This window comes from Papaver somniferum, chromosome 8 (genome assembly GCF_003573695.1).
Source record: "Papaver somniferum cultivar HN1 chromosome 8, ASM357369v1, whole genome shotgun sequence".
Classification (NCBI taxonomy): Eukaryota; Viridiplantae; Streptophyta; class Magnoliopsida; order Ranunculales; family Papaveraceae; genus Papaver; species Papaver somniferum.
Genome location: NC_039365.1, coordinates 71,144,355 through 71,164,477, shown reverse-complemented (window position 1 = coordinate 71,164,477; position 20,123 = coordinate 71,144,355). Strand labels below are relative to the sequence as shown.

Below are 20,123 nucleotides of genomic sequence, written 5' to 3'. Positions count from 1 at the left end.
TGACCTGGTCAAAATCAGTCAGCAATGACCAATTTTGACCAGGTCAAGGTTGACCGACAACTCATTCTCGGCCGGAATACGCCGGAATTCAAAATAACCACCTGCATACACCTTTCATTTCTCCTTCACAATCAACAATATTTTTTTTCAATCAAATTCATGTCCATTCAATCAATTCTTATCACATTCAAATGGATTCATACAAAATAGAACTTAAATTATTCTAAGTATCAAATAGTAGGGGAATGTATACAAATTCCCATAAGTATCAGTTCATAGAAATTCCTATGTTCACAAATTTATATAACTTAGACTGTACATAGAAACTTACTGCAAATTTTCTATGTTCGCAGCTAGAGCTGATAAACCAACTTGAAGCTGCAAATTTTAAGACTTCAAGTTCGAAATCCATGCATAAAGTTATAGATGAAAAGTATCTGCTAAGTTTAAACTTCCTAAGCATATATACCAACCTATGTTAAAAGCAGAAAAAACTTCAAAAAAAATATAAATTGGGGAGAAGAACAATGAGAAATACTTACTGTGGTTTTGTAGTAAGAACAAGCCCATGATTTAGTCATCAAGAGCTTCAACTGAAACTGCAACCACTGATCCAGGCCATCATTGCAATTGGTCCTGAAACAAACCAAAGTCCATAAGCTCTCTCGCACGCGCAACAAACAAAAGTACCGTAAGAAACATGGAATCTAGAAATATACAAGTTAAGTACTTACCCGGTATTCTAGCAGGTACACAAGTTGATACCTCCCAACAGCATAATACCTCGCAAGTATAAATTGAAGGTCAGAAACCACACCTCTTAAACTTTATAGTACAAATATAACCAAGTGAAATACTTACCAGGGATTGATATTTCCCCGGATGGCTACTGCTGCTTCAGCTGACCTTGCGAGAAGTCCCCTGTGCATTCACATATAACAGAACAGAAGCCACCCACACATATACAAATAAATGATGAACTGAAAGTGCATATCCATTCATAAGCCGGTTTGTGTTCACATAATTCAGGAAAAAGTTACATCGGACAAAAAAAGTTGCTTCAAGTAAAGCTATTCTTATGCACAACTGCATAAGAGTATGCGTATGAGTCAGCATACATATAAAAGTATGAACTGCAAAAAAAAAGGGAAAATAAGCCTAAATACTTGTTATGCAGCAGTGCAGAAGTTGCTTCAAGTAAATCTATTCTTATGCACAACTGCATAAGAGTATGCGTATCAGTCAGCAGACATACAAAAGTGTGAACTGGAAAAAAAAAAGGGAAAATAAGCCTAAAAACTTGTTGGCACTCACAGTTATTGCATCTGGCTTGGAAATAGTATCGATACACACCTTGGCAAGATGTAAGGGTACATGATCTCCGTGAATTATTTCTCCTAAACCACCAGTACAGATGTTACCAGTTGCAACCACTTGACCCTCGAAGTTCAGTAATGAACAACGCGGCATGCTATGTACTCCTGATGCAGCTGGTGAACTCGTCGCAGCTTGTGGAGATGATAGAGGTGAAGCAGAAACACCCTGTGGAGATGATAGAGGTGAAGCAGAAACACCCTGTGGAGATGGAGATTTTGAGGTGCTGGCCAAGTTTGAGCCAACTGATGCTGGAATTGCAGATTGGATATCTTGAACTATGTGGCATAATTTTTCAATCAATTCATACTATACCTAATCAATTCATATCTACACATTCATATAAAAAAACACAAATTTTTCTAAGTATCAATTTTTTTTTTGTTAAGTATCAAATTCTGAGGGAATAGATAGACAGAAATTTACTAAGTTTCAAAGTTCAGTTCACGGAAACTTAAAAAACTTTCTAAGTTCCTAACTTATATCTAAGTTTTCCCATGTCACAGGCTAACAGAAACACAAACACGACTCACATAAAAGCCTTCTCATGCCGCAGACTGCTGCATCTGAAGCAGGATAGACAAAGCTGATGGAATCCAACGCGACAACAGCTATGTATCTTCAATCCAATGGCCATTGCTCTTACAGGATTTCTCTACCAAGAAAATAGCAGCTACGCAGTACTTCACCTGCAGACACAAAACACTGTTAACAACGGTTTAACAGCGGCAATATGCGATTTGAGAGATCGAGTACCTTATTAATCTTTATCAGCACATTCATCAAACACACCAGAACTTCCAACTCTAAAATCCAGTTGCTTCTGATGCTTTAATCTATGACGCTCATCAAAACTTTCCCACCCTTCAAACTGCTTGTGTGACATAATACTTGGATACATAAGACTATCACCTCTTGCACAAGTTTTAGATAAGAAAAAAATAGAATCAAAAGTCAATACCTGATTGAGAATATCAATTGTGATTTATGTATTATGAAGATCAAGAGTCGAGAGCTGGGTGCACAGTTTGAATAGCATCGAAGGAAGGGATTTGAGGCCATTATTACTCAGATGCAGAGCCTACACAAACATGGAACTAAGTAAATGATGATATGATTTAGATAATTGACAATGGTAGGAAAAAAGAAGATTGGAGTACCTCAAGATTCCGTAAACTCCCAACTGTGTCAGGCAAGTCTACCAAGAGATTTGAGATCAACCTGCACCAAGAACTGAGCTTATCCTGCCACCAAGGAAATAACATGAATAATCTAGAGAGAGCAATTACTTTAACTACGGTAAAATTCACAAAGTGAAAATGGTTATAAACGTGAGTATTACCTGTTGTTATTTACTTTCAAGATTTCCAGACGTGGAAAATTAGTCAGCTTGTTGTTTGCAACATGAAGTTGTGTTAGAGAGACCAAACCACCCAATCAAGACGGTAATGAAGTTAAACTGCACAAGATACATATAGCACGACAAATTACAAACATAATAAAATTACAATCCCCTTCAAATCGAATAAAACCAATACTGTTAAGGAAGACCCACAACCCCATACTTTTTCAGGTATGACCTTCAATTTAAGAGATCTCCTCAGCAGCAAACTGCTGCTCCTCATCCTTGTATGAGACCTCAATCATGGGCTTGTCAGCTGGACCGCATAGAACCTTGAATGGCCAGTGCTTCATATCACCCTAGACAGTGGTGTTACTGAATCTCCTACCAATCAAAAGCTTGGCATCTGTAAAGCCAAACAATGACATTAGCAACAACTCTTTGACAGCACGCATATTTGCAAACTACCATCAAAACAAATATAACTAAATTCCTATACTATCATATCAGTGCAACTGACTGGATTTATGAATACATGTGCAAAAAAGATTGATACTTGATTCATACACTTAAATATGAGTTACATGAAAAAATTTGAAACTTATTTAAGCAATGAACCCTACCTATCATGTATAATTATTAAAGAGACATAAACTTAATACTAAACCTTATTTATGCAATGAACAGTACATACCACAACTAGAATCGTAAATCAGAATCAGAAATCTAATATGCTCTCAGTTCAGATTGACTAATCATAAATAATAACTATGTACATCATATTGAGAAGGTTTATAATCTGTTTACAACGATTCAAATCAAACCCTAATTAAATATGGCTTCGTCTGCAGAGAATCAAACCCAACCCTAAGAATTTCAATACCAAATCAAACGAGTAATAAGAAACCCTAAAATCGATTGAAATACTAAAACCTTAAAATCTAATTAACAAACTGAAATCCTACAGATGATAAATATTTACAGAGATCTGTGAAATCAAAAACCTAAACTCGCGTAACAGATGATTGAAGATCAATTCTTCAAAGATCAGATGATTTGATAACAGAATAGATAAAACCCTAAAACTGATGATGAGAAACTGAAATCGAAACCCTAAACTGATGATGATGACGATGATGATGATGATTAACAGATGATTGAAGAACTGAAATCTTCAGTTGAGAAGACTTAAAATCAGATGTGGTGCACATCTGAATATCCAGGGGGAAGATAAGAGATGGGTTTACTCGATGAGAAGGGGGAGAAAAAAAAGAGAGAGAATGGGAAAAGAGAAATGGGGTTTACTCGATGGGAATGGGGGAAAATCATTTCTTCAAGGGTGAAATTATCCTCTAGCGTAATCCATGTTGGGTGGAAAAAATGGCACACGATTGAATGGCACACGCGCAAATACACCTGTTACCCGACTCTAGTGTGACCAAGCGTGTGAGCAGCACGCGTAAATAATTAGCCTGTTACGATTCGTAACAGCTGACACTTGTTACGAATCACAAAAAAATTTCGTAACGACTTCATCCTGTTACAATTAGGTTGTAACGGCTTTTTGTAACTGTCAATTTTGTAACGGTGGCTGGGCCGTTACGAATTTTAGTTACTATTCGACAAAAATGGTGTAGTGTATGAAAGTGATCATATGGCTAACCATTTGGTTAACTATTGTTGAACCAACTAATGTACAAGTTTGGGCACTGTTACACAAGCCCGGGAACGTGCATTTCATCTGTGTGTAACAAGCTATGTTTTCGATCTAACGGTTGACAAATATTAGCTTGAATCTAATCAGGTTTTCATCTAATGGTGAGTATTGAATGCTTTGTTACTAAGCTAACATTGATTGCAAATCCTGATTTGAAAGACTATATAAGGGAGAACTCTAGAAACTGGGAAAACTAGTCCCCACACATTCTGTGTGATACTAGTTGTGCTAACCTAGAGTCGATTTTCCTTTAACCTTTGGTTTCTTCTTCTAAACCAGGTTAACGACTTAAAGACTTCATTTGGATTGTGAAGCCAGGCCGATACTACTTTTCTTGTAGTTGTGTGATCCGATCTTGCTGTTTCTATCGTACGAGTACAATTGTAATAATTGGCTTGAGATTTCTATCTCTGATAGGAAAGATAAAAAGTAATCACAAACATCTTCGTCTCATCGTTTGTGATCCACAATATCTTTTATCGCTGCGTCGATTAAGACTATTGTGAGGTGATTGATAATACTAGGCTGCTCTTCGGGAATATAAGTCCGGATTATCAATTGGTTCCTGTTCACCTTGATTTATCAAAAGACGGAACAAAACTCGTAGGTATATTCGCGGGAGACGGATTTATCTATTACTTTAGACTTTTCTGTGTGATACAGATTTGTTTATTAAAGTCTTCGACTTTGGGTCGTAGCAACTCTTGGTTGTGGGTGAGATCAGCTAAGGGAATCAAGTACGTAGCATCTTGTTGGGATCAGAGACGTAGGAGCATAATTGTACCTTGGATCAGTGTGAGATTGGTTGGGGTTCAACTACAGTCCACGCCGAAGTTAGTTTGGAGTAGGCTAGTGTCTGTAGCGGCTTAATACAGTGTGTGTTCAATCTGGATTAGGTCCCGGGGTTTTTCTGCATTTGCGGTTTCCTCGTTAACAAAATTTCTGGTGCCTGTGTTATTTCTTTTCCGCTAAACACTGAAGAATAGAGATCCACTTTACTAGGAAGTGTTGGGTTGTAATAGTTGAGGAGGAACCATAGATAGATATAGGAAAATATGGAAAATCTTCTATTTTTGTGAAGTCCATAACAACATAGACCATAAACGAATATTTGGCAATGAACGAGAATAATATTAACTGATAGAAGGAAAATTTCTCTTTGACAGATAGTTGACAACTAATAACCGTGTTGAATGTGTATAACAATTCATGCTTGAAACTCGCTGAGAAACTGTAATGCCGCCAGTTACGGAAATTCAAAATTTGAAATTTTCTTGGCTCGAAAGGGATGTGAGAATTGGCTCGGATCGGAAGAGCTGAGTCAACCGATTGACACTTACAAAGAATCTCTGGGACTTTCGAATCATATAGATGATGCATGGCAAGATACTGGTACATACTGTTGGAATCCATCCTGAAAGAAATGGTTTGCAAAACTGCTGAAAAAGGAGACGTGCATGCTGCCTTTGACTGGAAAAATAATGTTGAGAGAAGAGAAATGATAAACCAGGTCCAAAAATGGATGTCTTCCATGATAAACAATGGATGAGTCCCTGCAAAAAGATTAAAAGCTCATTAGAAAGATAAAAAAAACAAGATCAAGAACTGAAAAAGAACAGGGAACGGAACAAAATCAGAGAAACATGAGAGCAAAATCGATAAAGAAAAGAGAGAAAAATAAATTGAGTTAACTCAGTTATCGCCGATTTGCAGAGCTCAAAAAGTCAGAAACCCTTTCCTACAATTCTCCTTAGGGGAAATTAGGCTCAGGCCCAACCCATGGATAACCCATAATATGAGGCCCTTAATTAAAAAAAGTTTAAATCTAGGCCCCGAGTTTTTAAAAGACCTTGATACCCTTATGCATATTGTCAAGCCCATAATTAAATAAAATTTAAATCTAGGCCCAAAATTATTAAATCTAGGCCCGAAATTATTAAAATACAGTGCGAAGGTGTAAACAGAAGTTACACATGCATATGGCATGTGTAACCAGAAGTTACACATCCTTATGATATGTGTAATGCAAAGTTACACTTGTATATATATGCAAATAAATAGACATAAAAAAAAAACACAAAAAAAAAGTTATTACTTTAATATTCATTTACAATAATTTCTTAGCATGTGTAACTAGAAGTTACACACGCATCTGTTTAGTGTAATTGAGAGTTACATATGTGTCTATCTAGTGTAACTGAGAGTTACACATGCATCTGACTTGTGTATTCAGTGTCAACTCCAGTTCCAGCGAGACCATTACCACGTTTAAGCAATTAGCTTTTATGAAGTTATCTAAAACCTGAAATATAACAACAAGCAATCAGTATTTATACGATTAAAATGAACAGTACATAAAACAATGTATATTTCAGTTTCACAAGCATCTGACTAGTGTAGCTAGCGGTTACACATGCATCTGAATTGTGTAACTGAGAGTTACACATGCATATAACATGTGTAACTAGGAGATACACATTCATATGGCTAGTGTAGCTAGCAGTTACACATGTATATGACTAGTGTAACTAGGAGTTACACATACATATTGATATGTGTACCCAAAATCAGTATGTGTAAGTAAAAGTTACACATCTAAGTAGAAACTACACATCTAATTTGCATGTGTAACTGGTATCTACACATCTAATTAGCATGTGTAACTAATAGTTACACATGCATCTCACTTGTGTAACTAAGAGTTACACATGTATCTAACTAAGTGGGCTGCTAGGTTGCTCCACTTCATCTTCTGATCATTACAAAAAAGATTCAGATGCAGATTATCAAAGACACGTAAATGAAACTCGGTGTGTACCTAGCAAACAAACTCACATTCTAGAACCAACATTTATACATCTCGAGAAAAAGATAGCATATTGCTGTGTTTATAAAACCAGTTCTTGCTAGTTGTATTAGCTAAGGATGCATCTTCCCAGTAGGCCTCTCAAATGTGTACACCCAAACTTTTGCCAAGGAATGCAAACATTAGAAGCATAAAAAGATCATGGTGGTAATTACCCGAGGTATTCATCAAAAAACCTCTGGTTACCAAAAAAGAAACACTGTTAAATGGGACTAAATTCGACTTCCAAGCCAAGCACACAGATTGTTCAGAAATATGAAGAGCTCAAAAAAAAAAACCGATCATCAGTGATTACGTATAATACTAAGACAAATAACTAATGTCAACAAGAATTCATGCCAGTAACTTTTAGTTTGACTGGTCTAAGACAAACAACTTCATACAGATTATAAATGTGAAGGTCTGATTGACTGTTTCAAGTTTCCAGCATTCATTTAGTATAACACTGTAATTCTAACGCAAATAACCAAGAAGTCGCTACACCTGCTACATATTCCATTTCCTGGAAAGGTGTTTAGAACACGGGTCATTAATATTTAGCATGGTATGTGAGGTATTTTTCACTATATAATATACCCACCTAATTAACTGATGGCCCCAATTGAACGAGGTTGTTTTTTCCCAATACAATTCCAACTCTTCTTAAGTGACATCTATAACTAGGAGGATACTGTAGGTCTGCGGTGAAGCGGTTATGAACCAACTGAAACAAATTCATGCTCAAGCCCTAGTAAACAACATAGATCAAACCAAATTCCTCATATTGAAACTCCTTCAAATCCCTAACATTTCTTATGCCCAAACTCTGTTTGATTATATTCCTAAACCAAGTTCTTATCTTTACAATAAACTAATCCACGCGTACTGTATTCATGGCTTCCCACAAAAATGCTTCTCACTCTACTCTCAAATGTGCTTCAGTGGCTGCCCACCAAATCCGTACACTTTTACATTCCTTTTTGCCGCATGTGCGTCTCTTTCTTCCTCGGAAAGTGGCTTAATGTTCCATGCCCAGTTTCTCAAATTGGGTTTTCATTATGATACCTTTGCGTCAACTGCTTTAGTTGATATGTACTCGAAAACAGGTCATTTACGTAATGCACGTAAAGTTTTCGATGAAATGAAAGATAAGGATTCACCTGCTTGGAATTCGATAATATCGGGGTATACAAGAAATGGGGATTTAGTTGGAGCCAGAGAATTGTTTGAGTCCATGCCGTCAAGGAATGTGGTTTCTTGGACTGCAATTATTTCAGGGTATTCGAAAAATGGACTGTATGATAATGCACTTGAAATGTATTTGAGAATGGAAGGGGAGAATGGGGTTCCGCCCAATGAGGTGACAATTGCTAGTGTTCTTCCAGCTTGTGCTAATCTTGGGGCTTCAGAGATTGGAGAAAGAATCGAAACTTACGCTAGGGGGAAGAGGTTCTTAAGGAATATATATGTCAGTAATGCTTTGTTGGAGATGTATGCGAAGTGTGGGAAGATCGATGCAGCGAGACGAATTTTTGATGAGATCGGCAGTAAGAGAGACTTGTGTACTTGGAATTCAATGATCATGTGCATGGCTGTCCATGGGAGATCGATGGAAGGGCTGGAACTTTTTCATGAAATGGTGGTATGTATTTATATTAATGTTTGATTGAATTTTGCTCTGCAATTTAATCAGTTTCGTTAAACCGGAATAGTTTGTGATTGCTGTATTAATATTCTGGTCTTAATCTTGGATTGCCTATAAATTAGCGAGGAGGGACGGCCCCAGATGATGTAACATTTGTAGGGGTTCTTCTTGCATGCACTCATGATGGTCTAGTTGAAGAAGCTTATCAGTTCTTTAAATCAATGAAAAAAGATTTTTCCATCACGCCCAAGCTAGAACATTACAGTTGCATCGTTGATCTCTTAGGTCGAGCTGGAAAACTAAAGGAAGCTTATGATCTCATAAACAAGATGCCAGTGAAGCCTGATTCAGTCGTATGGGGAGCTTTGTTGGGTGCTTGTAGTTTCTATGGAAACGTTGAACTTGCAGAAAAAGCAGTGAACTCCCTTCTTGAACTTGAACCACAGAACCCAGGGGTTTATGTGATACTTTCCAACATCTATGCATCAGCAGGTAGATGGGATGGAGTTGCTAGGGCAAGGAAGTTGATGAAAGGCAATCAAATAACAAAGATTGCCGGTCACAGTATCATTGAAGTCGATGGAAATGTTCATAAGTTTATTGTGGAAGATAAATCACATCCAAATTCTGTTGGCATATATTTAGTATTGCATGAAGTTTCTTCAAATATGAAACTTTTTGGTTCTGCGGGGGATTTAGAACTTGAGAATCACACTCATTAGACTGTTGTTCTCCCAGCTTAATAATGGGAAATTTTCAGTCTATAAAACACCACTATTGTGGGAAAATGTCAGGATAATTACCTAGAAGAATGTATGGGCCGGAGAGAATAAGAACTCTGCTACATTCAAGAATAAATAAATGAATCAATGGTTTGATTAGACAAACATAACTACTACTCCAGAAAAAGTTGCAATACCGAATACTTACAGTGGAAGTGTAGCAAAATTAAATGGCCTTCAGTTACTCAATTAGAAGGCCAAAAACATAAGCACTGTCATGAACTTTCTACTTTTCATGTAAAAACAAGAAACCTACACATATATGATTATATAAATCGAATAATTGACGGGAATTTTCTTCTCTTCGTATTGTTTAAACCAACCTCATAGAACAACTTTACCTAAGCTGTCTTATGCTTTCTTGGACTTCTTAGATACCCGTCTTCTCCTCCTTCCAGCAAATTTAAGAACCTCGTCTATCAGGATCACTGGTGCTGAGACCAAGATTACCAAAATCCACTCGTTTAGTGTCAGTGGAACGATTCCGAAAACGTCAGCTAAAAACGGTATGTATAGGATGAGAAAATGAAGCCCAAATGAGACTGACATGGCCAGGAGAAGAAAAGGGTTTCTCCATGGAGGCATTCTTACTAAACTATTATCTTCAGACAGGGCATTCAAGGAATTGAACATCTCAATTGCAACCAGAACAGAGAGAGATAGAGTCATTGCCTTGACTTTACCGGTGGAGAAGTAATCACATGGGTCTGAGAAAGTGACAATACGACCTCCAGCGACTGTGAATGGAGCCGCCGAGAAATTTCTCCATGTAGGGCATTCTCCCCATGTTCGTAGTTGAGATAGGGTGACCAGAGTGTGCCCATCAACAGCAAGATCAATGCCCAAAAAAGAAGCTTGAGTGTACCACAAGACGAAAACACCAACAGTTGCAAAACCCACATATGATCCGATCACCTGAAAAATTCAAAAAGCAATTTAGTAACTAGTCTCCAATTTACGTACGAGGATCCTTTTAAACCTTATCAGTGATGACGATAACTTCGAGATGATCCAAGTCATAATAACCTTTAGAGATATTACTAACAACACCATATAAATCAGTCTGTCTAGAATTCACGACCCCATCTAAAGTAACTTGCAAATAACAGCTAACTCGAGGCTCATCAGAAAAATTCAACCAAGTTTTGAGAAGAATTAAAAGTTATACAGCTGTTTAGACTTTTTCATGAGGAATCATCTTTGGAAACAAAGAGTCCTTGGAATCATGTTGATGGGTGCAAGTGGGATCACGGGGTAAGAATAATACATGGTCAAAACAATTTTGATGGTAGTAGAGTTGAATTCTCACCATGTACCGAAAGAAAACCCAAGAGTTGATCAGAGCATCATTGCTCTTACGAGGTGGTTTCCGCATGATATCAACATCAGCTGGGTTAAAACCAAGAGCTGTTGCAGGCGGACCGTCAGTAACTAAATTGACCCAAAGAAGTTGCACTGGTATCAAGACTTCTGGTATGCCAAGTGCTGCCGTTAAGAAGATTGATATTACTTCACCTACATTAGATGATATCATGTACCTGTAAACCAAAAAAGGAGAGCTTTTGGTAAGGACATCCAGAATATGTCTAACCTGAATGAACAGAAAAAAGTAAACAGAAGCTCAGGGACGTACCTGATGAAAGCTTTCATGTTATTGTAAATCGATCGACCCTCGGCAACAGCAGAAACAATAGTACTGAAATTATCATCTGCCAAAACCATATCTGATGCTTCTTTGGCAACCTGAAATAGTGAAACCACGATTTTTTAATTAATTAACATCATAACAGCGTTTGTTGACAAATATGAGTTGCATTTATTATAACCATAAAGAGGATTTAGGCCCTGTAATTATGAAAATGGGCAAACCCAAAACCTATATGTCAATAAGGCATAGTCAACAACAGGTGTAAGGATAAATTTCTAAGATGGTCATAAAGGTGATCGACCGAATAAGTTATAGCCACCATACCTCAGTTCCTGATATACCCATTGCAATCCCTATGTCAGCCAGCTTCAGTGCAGGCGCATCATTCACACCATCTCCCGTCATTGCAACGATTTCACCCATTTCTTTCAGCATTCTGACAATATCTTGCTTGTGTTTTGGCTCAGCCCGAGAGAAAAGCATCCCACCAGGTTTTGACAAAATCTCAATTTGCTGGGTGGAGGAAAAAGCCATGAACTCTTTACCAGTAACACTCTTTGCTTTGAGGTTCTCACTCTCAGAGAACAAACGAATTTCTCGACAGATAGCCTCAGCTGTGGACTTATTATCTCCAGTGATGACCATCACTTTGATCCCGGCTTCTCTACAATCTTCAATAGCTTTATGAACTTCTTCACGAGGTGGATCCTGTAATATTTAAACGTAAAGGTGAACTTTATGGGAATAACGATGACTCAATACTTACAGTATGACATGTCTTTCCCTTAGTCAGAAAACCAAATAAACTAGGACGCTCACCATTTTTGTAATCTTTCCACATTTTACAATTAGACATATTACTGTACTGGAACATGATTGACCAGCCAAAATACTATGCTCTTTGTCACAGAAATTTACCGACACTTTCCAACTGCAGTCAACTAATTAGTGACCAGTAATATACCAAGCTCAGGTCAGCTTTACAGCAAGATAATTACAAATTTCCCTATTACAAAGCTACTGTCGTACAATTTTCAATTAGCTCCTTGCTAGTGAAGCAGGTGGCCTATCAATGAGAGGTTAATTTAGTCATTGTGATATTATATTAACCATTTTAAAAGTCCTTTGTCAGCATCCTCTAACTAAGGTCTAAAGAGGGATCCAAATTAACCATAAGATGTAGAAGCTTAATAGTGGGTATCATCAAGTGGTGTAAACAAAATGGAAACAAAGTCTGTTAATAAATAACATGAAATGAACACTCACCCTAAGCCCGACAACCCCAACGAAAACAAGGTTGCTCTCTATAGCAGAATAGTTCGCTGGATCGAGCAGCTTCTTGTGAGCTGGATGACTCTCTAAGTAGTAGTCTGAAAATTCTCCTAGGTCATCCTTATATGCCATACCCAAGCAACGCAAACCTTTTGAGCTCAATTCCATCAGTCTCATCAATATTAATTCCCTACAAGGATCATCCATTGGAACGACTGATCCATCAGCAAGCTGAACATATGAACTTCGCTCCAAGACACTCTCGACAGCACCCTGAAAACCCAAGAAACGGAATACAAGACCAATGTCAATGAGCGGTGGTGCAGGTTTCATAATATCTCATATTTTATATCGATAAGTTTAAGACAAACAAATCACAAAATGGATAATGCCTTTTCATGAAAACGAGGAATTCTCCAAAATCTTCATTTTCAAAATTTTGTTTTACTACAAACCTAGAAAGTTCAGCATAGAATCTTCCCTCATTCAAACACTTGAGAATGTGCATGCGCGTTCCAAATGATGTTTATTTTGGATTAAAGGATCTATCGATAATAACTGGACATTTGATCTATAACACCCTCCGGGAGATCAGCCAATAATCATTTTCATGTTGGATAAGATAAGCTAGAAATTTTAACAACATGTGTCTGAAACAGCTCAAATAGCTTGGATGATACTTAAAAGACTCACTAGAAAAGGGTAAACAAGATCCTAGTCTGATAACCAATTAAAATCGAGAATACGAGATATTTGCATATCAACACTTTGACACGCAAACACCTATAAGAGCAGCAAGATTTTCTAGCGGGGACAAAATGAAGAAAATTATGCAATTTCAAAATGCAGCTCTCCAACAATTTTAATTCAGAGCGAGCAAAGGTGAAAAGAAGCACCTTGACAAGAAGACGATTTTGACCAGTTGGCTCTCGAGCAATAACACTCATCGATTTACGAACTCGATCAAACTCCAAAGTAGCAACCCTTTTTGATCTTTTTGCCCACCAATCACAGCAACCTATAATGGTCCCGCCATAACTAGACAGTCAGGAAATTTGAAGTTTATATAATGAAAATGACCAAATATAATATTTCAGGTTTCCTCTCAGCGCTCACCTAGTTTAATGGTGCTTCGATCAATTGAATAGTCTGCAGCAAGCTGTAAATCTCGTATCCTATTCCTTGCCTTAATATCTGGAACCCCCATTTTCTCCACCAATACCTTGACAGCTGCTTCAGTAGGCAAACCTGTAGCCTGAAAAAGGCGGCCTTTGCAAAGAACTCCAGCGTCATTGCAAACTGCACATATCTCTGCCATGGCTTGCAAATTTGCATCCATGTTGTAACAAGTCCAATCCACGATTCCTCCATCCTTCGGATTGTACGTAGTTCCTTCAACATGAAAAAGTCGAGACATTGTTGTTTTCCCGCCTAAAGTGAAAAAGTCGGTAACCGACATCTGGTTAGTCGTAAGCGTTCCAGTTTTATCCGAACAAATAACTGTTGTGCACCCCAAGGTTTCTACACTTGGAAGTTTCCGAACAATTGCATTTTTTCGTGCCATTTTCCTGGTACCCAAAGCCAAGCAAGTCGTTATTACAGCAGGAAGACCTTCAGGGATTGCAGCTACTGCGAGAGCAACAGCTATCTTGAAATAGTAAGTGCATTTCTCAAAAGAGAACCGAAAATTTTTAGGCCATCCATCAACGACCTCCCATGTCAAGAAATATTTGTAATTGATGATCCACACTGTCAAACAAATAATCCCAATGGCAGTTGTTAACCTCCCGCCAAACTCATCAAGTTTCTTCTTCAAAGGAGTATCACTCTCCTCCAGTGAAGCTTCATGAATCTGAGTTTGGATATTTCCAATTTCAGTTTTCATCCCACTGCTTACAACAACACATAAACAACTTCCATTCACCACTGTTGTGCCTGCAAAAACCATACATTCTTTAGCCTGCAGTTCACAGTCATCTATGAAAACGGGGCTCGTGGTTTTGATCACAGGCATGGCCTCTCCTGTTAGCGAGCTTTGTTCAACCCTTAACGTCGATGTTTTTAAAGATGCAACTCTCATGTCAGCAGGGACTTTATCTCCAACCCTTAATTCCACTATATCTCCAGGGACAAGTTCCCTAGCAGGTAAATCCGGCACATAATATCCATCTCTAAGAACTTTCGCAGATTCACTTTGCATCTCTTTAAGAGCATCAAGTGCCTTTTCAGCATTGGTTTCCTGCCAAACCCCAACTACGGCATTTAACACAAGGATCATCAGAATCACAAACGGTTCGACGTAAGCCTCAAAACCTGTTTCCCCCGTTTCATTCCCTTCCACATAAGCAAGAACGAACGATATAAAAGCCGCAAGTAGAAGAATTTTGACAAGCATGTCGTCAAATTGTTCTAAAACTAGTTTCCACAGAGGTTTTCCCTTCTCTTTTTGGAGCTCATTCCAACCATGAATCTCTCTCCGCATCTCAACCTCAGATGAATCCAAACCCTTCTCCAATTTCACATTGTATTCTTTTAGGCATTGCTCAACTGACCAAGACCATGCAGGAAACGGTTTTTCCTCCATTTTATGTATCTGAGTTCAATTACTTGTTACAAAAATATATCCCCGGCTTCTAAAGTTATTATCTCACACCCATTCAGCTTCCTACATCGAATTTACACTCACATTAGCACGGACCAGTATAACTTTGTGAAAATTTAGCAAATTATCCTTCTATGGAAAATTAACCCAATAATATTTAACCAAAATCCCCGTTAATAACAAAATAAAAAACTAAAGGCATCTTTCTTTGTTGCAAACTAACAGTTTTCTAAAGGAACCAATTGCCGAAAGGACATGAATCAGATACAACCCGTATTTAGGATTAAATTAAAGATGTTCACTTTTTCTTTTCAATTTACTTACAACACATTTCAAATTAAATTTACTTCACTGTTTGATCAACTAAAAGAGTCGCAAAACAATACCGAAAGAACAAGTAATAGATACATAATTGAACAAGTAAAAGACCATAATTGAACAAGTATAAGACCCCAATTGAAAGTATAAGAGAGTATCATACCTAAAAATTGACGCAAACCCATAAGTTCAACAGAAAGCCTGTGTAGAGATTTCCACAATTTGAGAAGTTAAGATTAAATAGAATAAGAGAGACTCGTCAAATACCCTTGATGAGAAGAATGTAGAAAAGAAGAGATGGCTTGAAGACAAAGCGAAGGAGGAATTCTTCTTGAATGGGATATTTCTACTTATAGACTGAGATGAGAACAGCATTTTTCAATGGATTCTGTCTGTTTTTGATTTATTTTTTTTCCTCTTTCTTGTAAAAGTCTATGTAACTCTCACTTTCTCTGTTATTTCCTCTCTTCTCTCTCTGGAAAAGAAAACAGAAATTTATTTCAAAAACTTAAAAACAAAGAGAAATACGCTCTTACCCTCGACTTTTTAGTTTTATTTACAGGGAATAACCTTGGTAAGTTGACCAGCCGTACCAGATCATCACATTACCTAATTCTGCTTTCCATGATGTTTTGGTTGAGTAAACTAGAGCATAATCTACTATAATATGTTCCATATATTGGCTCATCGGCTTGTGGCAGACTGTTGTATTTTAAAGATTCGTGGAATTCTCTTCCACATTTTATGAACTGTTATGACAGGATGAAAACATTGTGGAAGCTTGTAATTTCCTTCTTTGTTGAATGAAACGTTTGTTTTTTATCAAAAAAAAAAAAAATGTTCCATATATAGTGCTAAATGCTTGTCACGATTTGTTATGTGACATTGTTCAATTTCATTGTCAAATTGGGGGTTCATAACTGTCTGATTGTGATTGATTAACGGTGGCGGGGTTGGTAAGAGCAAACGTTAGGAGAGTGCACTAAAACATAATTTTGACGGACAATTGATGAAAAGCTACAAATCCGTTTAGCTAAGGGGAAATATGTTTTTTATTTTTGGGAAAACCGGCATGACATGATCGTTTTTACGCGATTTGACGGGTATAGACACTTTTCGGGTCGGGAAATATGTTTTTCTTTTTAAAGCATAATGCGTTGTTATTTAGGGAAAAAAAATACATTTCAACAATTAAATAGAAAATAAATAAATAAAATGATTTGAAATTCCTATTTAACGGTTTTAATCTACTTAAAAACGTTATAACATGTCTAAAAGTATTGTTTTTTTGTGCTTTTGTTTTTTAACTGCACACATTTAGAAAATGATCTTTAATTAATGGCCATGACCTGCATATTGATTCGCTTCTTGACGCAATCTATTACGCCCTAGCTTAACAAAATTTGTAACGAATTATATTGTAATCAAAAATATCATTAATCAACATAATGCCATCGAGACCATGTTTGTTGACAAATAAATTTGAAATTGGTAGAGGGAAAACCTGGCCAAATTAAAGATGCGACTATTTCTAATGAGATGTTTTGGAGCACGTGTCAAAATGTGTGCATAATATCTAGCCCTTTATTGAAAATGGTATGTTTCTTAGATTCAGAAAAACCCACAATGAGTTATTTGTTTCATGCACTTGCTATACTGTGGCGCAACGTATTTTCTCAATCCCTATTGCATCTTCAACCCATCAGTCAATCTCGTCAATTATGAAATTTCTGAGCCCCAAATATTTTTTTAGTGAAGTCGAATTAAAATTGGTTAGTGGCCCGCGAGACAAAGCAAAATGTGTGTTATAGGTATAGAGTAAACGATACTATCTCCAAATATTTAATTAGGTAATTTGAATTTTTAGTAACAACTATACATTTTTTTCTAGGAGGGAAATATGTGAATGATGCAAGGTCAATTTTCATTACCATCGGCATGTATTAAGCTGGTGGTTATCTTATGATGCTGGGTATCTATTATTCCAGAGGATTGCAATAAAGATACTAAGCCAAAACCAACACACCATCTGGACGAGAGAGGAACTGAAGTGTGTTTGAAAAAAAAATTTGTAATGAAGTTACTTACACGGTTATATGTGTGAAAACATGAAAACAATTCTTAAAAACGCACGTTAAAATGTTACGTAAAAGAAAAGAACATAAAAAATTAATTTTAGTTTCCATTTCACATCGCATAGATGGGTATCGAGACCCTCACGGGCACGGTATATGAGTGTGACCGATTTAACGAGCACTTTTCTGGAAAAAAAACTAGTGTTTTTCAAACCTTGGTAACCATAGAACGATTATAGGCCGACCATCTTGATTACAACTCTAAAACTACTTCTTCCAAAATGAGTCCTAGAAAAGACGAATGGGGAATCTTTTGGGAATAAATGGTTGCTTTCTCACTGATACAAATCCATTAGAAAAAAAAAAGTGAAGGGATGATTTTAGAGTTGTTCATCTTTTTTTTTTAATACAGGAAAAAAATACATAAGATGAGGATGTTTCCACCCTTAAATTACCGGCCCCTACTTCTTCAGTTACATCTGTTTCAGAATCAAAATTAGGGGTGATTGATAAGTGCATTATTTACATGTTTTGAATGTCAATTTCATACTTGTTTTAGCTGTATTTCTTGTATATTATCTTATATCATTGCCACTTTTCTAGTTTATGTCTTTTTTTTGTTAGGTGAATCATCCGATAACATAAAAGTGAAGTCTATAAGTGGAGAAGGGCTAAAAACCAAGAGGAACTCGTTCAAATCCAGGATTTTTTCACATCATTTTGAAAAGGATGGAAAGACGACGTGAATGACGAAAGAATGAGGTCAATCTGATATTATATGAAAAAGTTATGCGCGAAACAAGAGTGTGCTAAGGGCGTCTGCATTAGTACTCAAAGCAGCCACATATTACAAAGACTACAACGCAGTTGATAAATGCACCTATATTCTTCCACAATTCAAATATGTTCAAGATTATGATGATCATTGATTGATAAGATGACGTGATGGTAGTGAGTTAGCCGTCTCAGGGAAGAATAATAAGAAGACACGAAATGAGTTCAACTAATGAAGCGAGAGAAATTGTGTTTGTTAACTACCATGGAACAAAAATGCATGAAAGTGATATTAATCAGTCTATGGTGGTAGGATTGTTGGTGACTTCCGAGAAGCTATGGAGAAGAAAGAGATCAAGGTGAAAACGGGAGAAGACGCGAGTTGATTTCGCTGTGGATTGATGTTCTCGAGGATTTGTTGAAGAATGATTGATCATTACTGTGTAATGGTTGTTGATGAAAAATGGTTAATGGTTCAAACTAGAACAGTAAAACAGGGAAGGAAACGATTAATGGGTTCGGTTATAAATATGTGTGATCATTGAATGATAGTGTTGTCTCGAAGGAATGTCTGAGGTTTTTCAGGTGATCAGAGTTTGAGAACATAAGGAGTCGAACTCAAGTTGGTGGTGTTGATAGATGATGGAAGGCAATAGTATAGTGGTGTTATGGTAATTGATGGAGATACTTTGGGTTCTAATCAAAAACAAAAATGGTCGAGGGAAGAAAATAAAAACTCATAAGAAGTGGAAACTCGCAGTCATTGTTGTGTCCGAAAAAAAGATATTGTCGATATTGAAAATTCAGAAGATTATATTTTTTACGGACATAGGAATGTACGTGGATATTAATGACAGGAAAACAAAAATCCATAAGAAATACTTTATCATGACAACGACTCTATCCGAGGAAAAATGTAGGAGCGTTTGACAATAGGTTGTCAGTTCCGCTGAACTGGCAAGCCACTGCTAGCTGAAATAAGTGAATAGGCTGAACTTCTTAGCCTTGTGCGCGACCCATTAGCTATTTATAAACTCTTTTGCATGGCCAGACTTGACGTGATCATCTTTCGGCATGTGTCAGTGATTTTTTTGGAAAGCTTTACAACCTAATTCGATCGGATTTAACACAGTCGCTTCTACAACTTAGAGATTATAAAAGGAACACTTGTACCTAAGTTTCAAAATATCTCATATTACACGTTTTTTTCTTCATTTAAAAGCTAGAGTTTGCCCTTTCATTGGAAGACGCGAAACAACGTAATCATGAGTGGCTAGTTTCAATTGATTAAGAATGAATTCAATGTTCTAAACGTGAAGCTTTATTAGTTATATAAATCTATTTGAAGTTTTTATCATCATCGTTTGTTTTCACTATATCTAGGGATGATAATTGATTTTATAAATTGTTCAATTGTACAATTGGATTATTCTATTGATCATTGTATTGCTAGTAGATAGTTGAACGATACATAATTGTCCATCACCTCCTCCGCAAGTAGAGAACGTGAGACCTCACAGAGGGATTCTATGGAGCAATCGTGTGTGAAGACAACACTAGTAAGTGGACCTTGCGCTAAGAGTCTAACTATTAGAATCAACCTAAGTTCACATAACTTAAAGCTTTCTATTGGGTTACACGCCTTGAGTGCGCTACTACTTGGTGGTTCAGATGAATAGAATCTGATATGTGAGTGCTTCGATATCCGGTTACACAAGGAACCTTAGGG

At 37.0% G+C, this 20,123-nt stretch overlaps 2 protein-coding genes across 2 annotated transcripts; one reads left to right on the top strand and one right to left on the bottom strand.

Moving 5' to 3' along the window:
* The first annotated feature begins 7,915 nt into the window (after positions 1-7,915).
* On the top strand, positions 7,916-9,712 carry LOC113301511 (pentatricopeptide repeat-containing protein At5g08510). The gene is made up of 2 exons (XM_026550282.1): positions 7,916-8,920; positions 9,046-9,712. The coding sequence occupies exons 1-2, from the start codon at positions 7,994-7,996 to the stop codon at positions 9,643-9,645; spliced, it is 1,527 nt and encodes a 508-aa protein (XP_026406067.1). The 5' UTR covers positions 7,916-7,993; the 3' UTR covers positions 9,646-9,712.
* A 48-nt stretch (positions 9,713-9,760) lies between these two features.
* Positions 9,761-16,017, bottom strand: LOC113301510 (calcium-transporting ATPase, endoplasmic reticulum-type-like). The gene is made up of 8 exons (XM_026550281.1): positions 15,709-16,017; positions 13,742-15,290; positions 13,522-13,643; positions 12,620-12,898; positions 11,678-12,061; positions 11,339-11,448; positions 11,015-11,243; positions 9,761-10,620 (listed from the first exon to the last, which is right to left on the bottom strand). The coding sequence occupies exons 2-8, from the start codon at positions 15,207-15,209 to the stop codon at positions 10,057-10,059; spliced, it is 3,156 nt and encodes a 1,051-aa protein (XP_026406066.1). The 5' UTR covers positions 15,210-15,290; positions 15,709-16,017; the 3' UTR covers positions 9,761-10,056.
* Positions 16,018-20,123: the final 4,106 nt, after the last annotated feature.

Coding starts and splice junctions, on each gene's coding strand:
- LOC113301511 (XM_026550282.1), top strand. CDS start 7,994: ATGAACCAACTGAAACAAATTCATGCTCAAGCCCTAGTAAACAACATA. Junction 8,921..9,045: donor AACTTTTTCATGAAATGGTG/GTATGTATTTAT, acceptor CCTATAAATTAG/CGAGGAGGGACGGCCCCAGA.
- LOC113301510 (XM_026550281.1), bottom strand. CDS start 15,209: ATGGAGGAAAAACCGTTTCCTGCATGGTCTTGGTCAGTTGAGCAATGC. Junction 11,449..11,677: donor TGGGTATATCAGGAACTGAG/GTATGGTGGCTA, acceptor TCACTATTTCAG/GTTGCCAAAGAAGCATCAGA. Junction 11,244..11,338: donor AACATGAAAGCTTTCATCAG/GTACGTCCCTGA, acceptor TTTGGTTTACAG/GTACATGATATCATCTAATG.